The sequence below is a fragment of the Chenopodium quinoa genome, unplaced genomic scaffold (assembly GCF_001683475.1).
Source record: "Chenopodium quinoa cultivar QQ74 unplaced genomic scaffold, ASM168347v1, whole genome shotgun sequence".
In the NCBI taxonomy this organism is placed as follows: domain Eukaryota; kingdom Viridiplantae; phylum Streptophyta; class Magnoliopsida; order Caryophyllales; family Amaranthaceae; genus Chenopodium; species Chenopodium quinoa.
In genome coordinates this window covers 3,459,921-3,468,722 of record NW_018744268.1, presented here as the reverse complement: position 1 = coordinate 3,468,722, position 8,802 = coordinate 3,459,921, and the positions used below count along the sequence as shown (strand labels likewise).

Here is an 8,802-nt window from a genome sequence, read left to right as displayed (position 1 = left end):
AGCAACTAAAAAACAAGAGAAAAAACACCAACCTACTAGCTGCCAAAAAAAAAGGCAACACCAGCACCCAAGCTACAACAACCTTGTTGTCAAACTTGCTGGCCAGAACAGAACCAGCAAACCAAAAACAGCAACAGAACAACAGCAGCAGCAGCACCTGAACCAGCAACTGCAGAAAACAGACTGCCCGAACAACAACAACAGAACAGCAACTCAGCTGCCACCCAGAATCAAGCTGCAACAAGAAGAAACAGCTGCCACAAACCTCAAAAAACAGAACATCAACAGTCATCCAGCAATAGCAGCAGCAGACTAAAACAACAGTAGCAGCAGACCAAAAACAGCAGCATGTCAGAACAAAGCAGTTGCAGAACAAGAACAGCCCCATTCAAAAAGCTGCAGCAAATAGAAACCTAGTCTACTGCAGACTTCAGAGCAGCACCAGCAACCAGAAACCATAACAGAACACCAGCAAACCTGCAGCTCCCTGTCAAAACCAACTAAGCAGAAAATTACACAATCAAGTATTTGCTTCTAGCTAGGATTCTACAAGCTGAATGAAAGATAATATCCTAAACTAGAACATCAACAGGCTTGCAACAACCTGTAAACAAAACTGCATTCCTCTGTATCCAAATACCATAGATTGTTTCAGTGAAGGCAACTTGGATCACTTTGTTTTTCATTTTGGAACTTATGCAGATTTTCTTCACCATTCAATCTCATCATCAAACTGCTGAACAGGCTTGGAAACATGTAAAATACTCAAAACCTTGTTCCAAACCTGTCTAGAGTACTCACAATCAAAGAGTAAGTGTTGAACACTTTCATTACTATTCAAGCAAAAGAAACACCTTGGATCATAAGAGATGTGCCATTGTAGCAACCTATCCTTAGTGACAAGCCTATCCCACAAAGCTAGCCACGAGATAAACACACTTTTAGGAGTTGCCAAGTTATGACAAATGACCCTCTTCCAAAGAACCTTAGGGACTTGAGGCCTAATAGCAGCATAAAGCTTCTTGATTTTCATCTTATTGCCCTGTATGAAACCATCCCAACCCCCTTGATCATTCACAATATCTATACAACTCAGAATTTTCTTCCAAAACCAAGAGCATTTAGCAGGGATAGGAGTGGTCCAACAATCTTTATGCTTGAAATAATAGATATGGACCCACTTAACCCAAAGATTATCAGCCTTGTGAGCAATATCCCAAATTAACTTAGTGACAGCTGCCTTATTCCACCCAGGGAGAGAAAGCAAGTTCCAGCCACCATAGACTTTAGGAAGACAGACATAGTTCCAAGAAACCAAAGATTTCTTAGCAGGAGCAGATGATCCAGTCCAAAGAAAGCATCTGAATCTAGCCTCAATCTCTTTCAGAATTTTCTATGGTAAGATAAAGATTTGAGCCCAATATGTCTGAATACCAAACAACACACTCTTAAACAACTGGAGCCTCCCATCATAGGACAAGTGTTTAGCCATCCACCCTTGAATTCTAGCAGTCACTTTCTCCACCAAAGGCCTACACTGAGCAATTGTAAGCTTCTTAGAAGAGAGAGGGACCCCAAGATATCTAAAAGGAATAGAACCTTGAGAAACACCATGAAGTTCTTTAAGTTTTGTCTGAACATCAAGAGAAACTCTTCCAAACTAAACTTCACTTTTATCAAGATTAGCAGAAAGCCTTGAAGCACCAGAAAATTTCAAGAAAGCTTGGAAGAGAAGCTTAACAGAAACACTATCAGCTCTAGAAAACATCAACAGATCATCAGCAAACATCATATGTGTTAGGTTTAACTTTTCACATCTAGGATGAAGGTTAAAATCAGGAGTTAACCTAAGCTCATCAAGGCATCTGAAGAGGTATTCCATACCAATAGCAAAAAGAAAGGGAGACATAGGATCACCTTGTCTTAAACCTTTCTTAGCTTCAAAGGGAGGGGCAGGGAAACCATTGATAAGAATAGAATAAGAGACAAAAGTAAGACAGGTCCAGATCAAAGTTAATAAAACTCTGAGGAAAACCAAGCTCCTGCGTAACACTAATCAAGAATCCCCACTCAACTGAATCAAAGGCTTTCTTTAGATCCACCTTAACCATGCATCTAGGTGAAATAAATTTGTGATCATAGCCTTTGATCAACTCAGTTGCAAGAAGGATATTGTCACCAATGTGCTTGCCTAGAATGAAACCTGCTTGAGCATCATCAATGACCTCACCAATGATAGCAGCAAGTCTAGCAGTTATGACCTTAGAAATGAGCTTACAAACCACAGTGCAACAAGCTATAGGTCTAAAATCCTTAACATGGGAAGCATTAAGGATTTTAGGAACAAGAGTGATAGTTGTGCAATTCCATTGCTTAGGAGAATTCTGCAAAAGTGTATAAGTAGAATTCTTATGCTGTACTAATTGAGGTGTAGAATTGTTCTGCTTCTTCTTCTTAGCCATCGAAGATCAAGATTAATGATGAAACCGATCAAAATCAACTAACCATGGAGAAGAGACAGAAGAGAGAAAGTCAATGAAAGTAAAACCTCTAATTTAACTCTTTATTTCTTTTGGCTTGCATTTTCTTAGTTGGATTTCTTTCTTTATGCATTTCTTGGATAATGTTGTTATTTTCTCTTTTTTTTTTTGGTAAATATAAAATTTATTGCCAAAATAAGAAAGTTACAAACTTACAAGAAGCTAAGCTATAACAACACCAAACACCATACACCAAAAAGGCCAAACCAACACCAAAAATCCAAGAATCTACCCAAACCACCTTCTAGGAAAGGTGCTTGAAAGAAACAAGGACATCTATTAGACTCAAGCTCACACCCACCTTCTAGGAAGGGTTCTGAGAGCCAGGACCAGACAAGAACACCTAAGACAGAAACAGCACACAAAATAGACAAAAACAACAGATGTAAGCACCAAAACCAGCCTATACCAGCAAACAAAGAAGCTAAAGCAGATAATATAAAAAAGAGAAAGACACCAAAACACCAGCTGCCAAAACAGAAAAGCAAAACCAACACCCAAGCTGCTGCAGACTTGCTGACTAGAAACCATAAACAGCAGCAGCAGCAAACCAGAAACAGCAGCGGCAGACCAGAACTGCAGCAGCAGCAACCTGACAGACTTGCTGCAACAGAACAGCCGGCCAGAACAGAGCAACTGCAGATAACAACAACAATTGCAGCTCCATGTCATAGCACCTGAGAACCAGCTGCCACCTAGAAACCAAGCTGCAACAAAAGAAAACAGCAGAACCAAGCTGCTGCAGACTTCAGAAACCAGAACAGCATCAACAACCTGGCAGATCTGAAATCAAACTGCAGTAAACCAGAAAATCAGTGAAGCAAAAGCAGCTTCCTATCTGCTCCATTGCACCTAATAGCAACACGAAAAACCAATGTCTTTAAAAACAGTTTCTACAGGTTTACAGTCACCTATAAACATCAAACTATTCCTTTGCAGCCATATACTGTAAATAGCCTCAGCAAAACACATAGAGTATACTCTTCCCTTGCTGCTAGACTTCCTGTAATTCTTAACTATCCATTGTTGTTCAATGTGAAAAGGTTAAACTGATTTTTTCACATCAAGAAGCTTTAAAATCTGTTCCCAAATAGTCTTAGAGTAAGGACAATAAAAAAACAAGTGAGAAACAGTTTCACAAGAGTTTTGGCAGAAAAAGCAAATAGGATCACAACTTGCATTCCACTTAACAATTTTGTCCTTAGTAGCAAGTTTATCAAGCAAGGATAACCAAGTAATGAAAATACTCTTAGGAGCAGCTTGGTTATTGCAAACAATTCTTTTCCACCCTACTTTAGAAGCCTGAGGTCGAATCCAGGCATAAAGTTTAGCAATACTCATTTTCCAATTTTTCATAATAGATGACCAGCCACCAATATCATCAATAATATCTGTACAAGTCAAGATTTTCTTCAACACCTAGGAGCATTTCTTGGGAATAGTAGCATTTCTTGTTATTTTATTTTTTATTTACTTGTTTTCCTTTATTTTTCAGGTTAAGGTCGTTATCCAAGTTTCCCGAGGCCTCTTCCCTAGTTTGGGTCCCTGTTCCGTACCCTGATTTGCGCGGCCGCGCTCTCCCTTATAGCTGGCCGCGCCTATACGGGTTTATTTGGGGACGATCTAACTAACTTCTCTTAGTTAGTTTTACTATACATATATTTTCTTTCTAATTTTAGAGAGAGAATGAATTCAAAAAATTAGAATAGAATTAGAATTAGAATTTTAGAGAGAGAAACTCTAGATTGTAGAGATAGAAGTTCTTGATTGATGATTGATGATTAAATATTGTTAATTTTATCATTTTTCAATTGAATTGAAGCAAGTTTGTAAGGATTTCTTTTACTTTAATGCAATTTTTCTTATCATTTTAATTACTTTGTTGATTGTTCAAGTTTGAATTGAATTTGTGATTAAATAAGTTCTATTGATATGATGATGATGAAATTGTTGATTAGCTTAGTTTTGATCTTAATTTCAATGGATTGTGAGTAGTTCTCTTGCTAGGGGAATGGTGAAACATGTATGAGTGATGGATTGATGCTAAATAGGGGAAATTGATGGAGTTGATGTTGTGATTAAATTGGTTGATTGATTAAGTGCATGTGTGTGATTAATTGAAGAGTAGCTCGCTTTGATTATTACACTAGAATGCATTCTAAGCTTGCATTGTTACGGAAAATTGATTTGTGGCTTGCTTTTGTCGATTGAGTAGGTTTGCAAGGTTCCTAGTAAGAGTCTCTCGTGGTTGGCGCTAGCTTGACCTCTAGGAATTAGCTTACCTTACTATCTTGATTGCTTAGTTGATTTTCCCTTGGAACACTTGAGTTAGTCATCTCTAATCCCAATCAGCTATATCCATTCCAAGTACATGCGGATCCTAACCCTAGTGCTTAATAAATTTGATTTCATTTTGATTGTTGAATTTTTTTTAATACACACACCTCACTATATTGCTTCGAAATAGCTTAGCTTTGACTTAAGCATTCACCTCCTATTCCTAGTGGTTCGACCCTTGACTTACTCTATGATTTGTATAGGGGTGTGTTGAGAGATTACAAATTTTGTTTTGACCAAGGGTAGATTAGTTTTCAACGACCTAGTCTTTCCCTAGATCAAAAATGGCGCCGTTGCTGGGGAATAGCGTAGATGATTGCTTTTGTTGTTGAGTGTATTTCACCTTAATCTCCAAAATACAAAAAGATTTTTCTCTTTAGGCTACATTTGTAGCCGTGCTATTGATATTTGCTTTGAGTATTTGTATGCGTAGGATAATAGGATGGACTTTAGTGCCATTTGACCTGGAAATCGAGAGAACAATAACAAGGATAAGGGTTGCTAATCGTTCTTTGAGTCCAAGCTCTCCAAGAGAAGAAATTCACCAAGAAAGAGAAGAGGAGGATCAAGTAAGCATGGGAGATAATCCAAGAGTTTCTTTGAAGGAGTTAGGAACTCCCGGTGCATATAGGTTTGAAAGTGGGATTGTATTGCCAACAACACCGGCAAATGACTTTGCAATAAGACCGGCCATGATCACTTTGATTGAAAGAAGACAATTTAGTGGGACTAAGATTGAGACTCCGCTAAACCGTCTGAAAGAGTTCGAGAAGTATTGTAACACTATTAAAGTAAATGGTGTTTCTCAAGAGTTTATCCGGCTCAAGTTGTTCCCCTTCTCCCTCATAGGTCGAGCCTTGGAATGGTTAGACAAGGAGGTCTGGCCAAATTCTCTTAGAAAATGGGGTGAAGTTACCAAGGAACTCTTGTCTAGGTTCTACCCCCAAAAGAAAATGGCGGAGGCAAGGAATTTGATCCAAAGTTTCAATAAAAAAACCCAGTGAGAGCTTGTATGAAGCTTGGGAAAGGTATAAGGAGTATCAAAGAGAATGTTTCTATCATGGCATCCCAACCTATCAAATCATTCAAATTTTCTATGGAGGTTTGAGTCCTCAAGGAAAATCGTGGTTTGATGCGGGAGTCGGGGGCCCAATCATGAACAAAACCGAAGAAGAGGTTGTGGACATTATAGAAGATGTGGTGCGCCATTACATGGACTGGCAAGGAGGAGAAAGAGAGTCTTCAAACAAGAATGGATCAATGGTTTATTCGGTTGATCACCTTAATTCCATCTACAATCTATCCTCTCAAATCGCAAGTTTGGGAAAGGAGTTTACAACAATCAAGGCCAAGCTCGAGAGTGCAACTTCCAATGCACAAGGTCATTCCTCCCACATTAAAGGGAGAGGTACATCTTCTAACTCTACTCCTCCTTCTCCTTCTAACAATATGACAAATGGATGCTTGTTTTGTGATAATTGTGGGTCTTATGACCATGATGCTTCTACTTGTTCAAATTGGTTTGAAAATCTTGATGATGGTGAGAGTAGTGAATGTGAACATGTGAATTTTGTCTCAAACAATAACAATGGTCAAAGTTTTGATGGACCAAGAAACTTTGGAAATAGAAATTCTCACCAACAAGGTGAATTTGATAACTATAACAATCGTAATTATAGGAACCAAGGAAACCAAGGTTTTTGAGGTAACTATAATAACCAAGGTTATGGTAATCAAAACTAAGGCCAAGGGTATGGAAATCAAAGCCAATCTTAAGGCTTAGGTGCCCAAAACCAAAATTTTGGCCACAATAAAAATCGAGGCAATTGGAACAATCAAAATAGGAAGAATTTTCAAAACAACCAAAGGGGACCGCCACCCGGATTTGGTCTAAAATCTCAAGGTGTTGGTGAAAATTCCTATTCTCAATCGTCCAAGTCCAATCTGGAGGAGATAATTGAAAATCAAACAAAAATCTTGAATACTTATATGGCGGTGAGCGATAAGAAATTTAATGAGATCATGACACATAACAAAATTATTGAGACACAAATCACACAACTAGCAAACACTTTGAATGATTGTGCTAGTCATTCTTCATTGCCTTCTCAAGGAGTTGATCCTAAGAAACTCGTTTATTCCATCACCACAAGGAGTGGAAGAGTTCTTGAAGAGAGAGTTTCTAGGGATTGTGATGAGGACAAGAAGAAGAGTGTTTCAAGTGAGCAAAAAGAGTAAGTTGTGTCAAAAAATATGAGGAAAGAAGAGAGCCATGAGAAAAAGAAGAATGATAAGAGAAAGCAAGAGGAAGTGAGAAAACCCGACCTTCCATATCCCCAAAAGTTTATGAGGAACAAACTAGACGAGAAATTTAGGAGATTTCTTGAAATGTTGAAGGAGGTCCATCTTTCTATCCCTCTTACAGAAGCCATGACCCAAATGCCTAGATATTTTAAGTTCCTTAAGGATATCTTTAGTGGCAAAAGACATTGTAATGAGATAGATTTGGTGGAGCTTGGTGAGTGTTGTAGTGCTTTGATTCACAATGACCTCCCCAAGAAGATGAAAGATCCGGGTAATTTCTCCATTCCTTGCAAAATCAAGAGTAAGTTGTTTGAGAATGCTTTATGTGATTTAGGTGCTAATGTGAGCATAATGCCCTTCTCAGTCTTCGAGAATCTAAAGCTAGGAGAACTTCTTCCTACCAATATGACTTTGCAATTGGCCGATAGTTCCATCAAGTTTCCAAAGGGAAGAGTTGAGGATGTTCCCCTTAAGATAGGTAGTTTTACAATTCCCGTTGATTTCATTGTTCTTGGAATAGAAGAAGATGACCACATTCCTATTATCTTAGGGAGACCGTTCTTAGCTACTTCGGGAGCTTTGATTGATGTTAAGGGAGGCCGTATTACCTTGAGAGTTGGTAACAAGAAAGAGAGATTTGAGCTAAAACCAATGCATGAGTCCTTATCCCTTGTGAAGAGAATCAAGAGTAATTATTCTCTTCATTCTTTTGATAATGTGTGTGTGATTGATTCTTCATCTAACAATATTCATGATATTTTTGATGATGTGCTTGTGAGTTTTGATTGCATGAAAGTTAGTGAAGATAAGAAGGAGCTTTCAAAGACTATGAAAGAAGAGGAGATTGACATTCCTCATTGGTTTGAGTTCCACCCTCGAGAGGAAGAGGAAGAGGAGGATTCCATGGACACAGATGGTGTGTCTACAAAAAGAAACAAAATCAAGAAGAAAGAAAGACCTTCGAGGAAGAAGATAATGAGATTGAAGTTGAGAAATGAAAAGATTGTTTTTGATGTGCAAGCAAGTGAAGTTTTGTCAAGCAACAACAAGAGGTTGCTTAAAAGTGAAGTAGAAGTTGTTATATCCGCTACCTTGGATAAGGTGATGTTCTTTGATCCTCCGTGATTTGGAGGAAGGGTCGAGCTTAGGACCTTAAGCAAGCGCTTCCCCGGAGGCAACCCGAAGATTTCTAACCTTTTCTTTTGATTTCTATTTTTCTTAATTTTTCTTTCTTTTAGTTTCTTTTCTTTGTTTTCACTTTTTTGGGTTTATAGGTTGAATTCTTGGAGTTGGATTACATCAAGTGGGAACGAGCAATGGAATGGTGTTTCATGGTTTTTTATGTGTTTATATTCAATTTTATCGAAATTTTGAGGTAAAAGGGGTAAGAATTGTTAGAAAGGTGTAGGGAATATTTCAAGCATTATCCCAAACTTGAACCCCACTATGATCATACACTTAAGCATGGTGGCGTCCAAAGGGAAAGAGGATAGATTAAAAGAGTCGCCAACAAGTTTTAGGAACTTGTAAACTGTTCATAGGGTGAAGGTTACACCCCTTAACGATCCAGGAGATCGTTAACTCCAATAGGTCTGGAACAATGACTGGTAGTTCGGGGATG

At 38.3% G+C, this 8,802-nt stretch overlaps 1 protein-coding gene across 1 annotated transcript; it reads left to right on the top strand.

The window, feature by feature from the left end:
- The first annotated feature begins 7,130 nt into the window (after nt 1–7,130).
- Nucleotides 7,131–8,306, top strand: LOC110694845. Its single transcript, XM_021872008.1, has one exon. The coding sequence runs from the start codon at nt 7,131–7,133 to the stop codon at nt 8,304–8,306; it is 1,176 nt and encodes a 391-aa protein (XP_021727700.1).
- The last annotated feature ends 496 nt before the right edge of the window (nt 8,307–8,802 follow it).

Excerpts from the sequence above, each read along its gene's own strand:
- LOC110694845 (XM_021872008.1), top strand. The coding sequence starts at position 7,131 with ATGAGGAAAGAAGAGAGCCATGAGAAAAAGAAGAATGATAAGAGAAAG.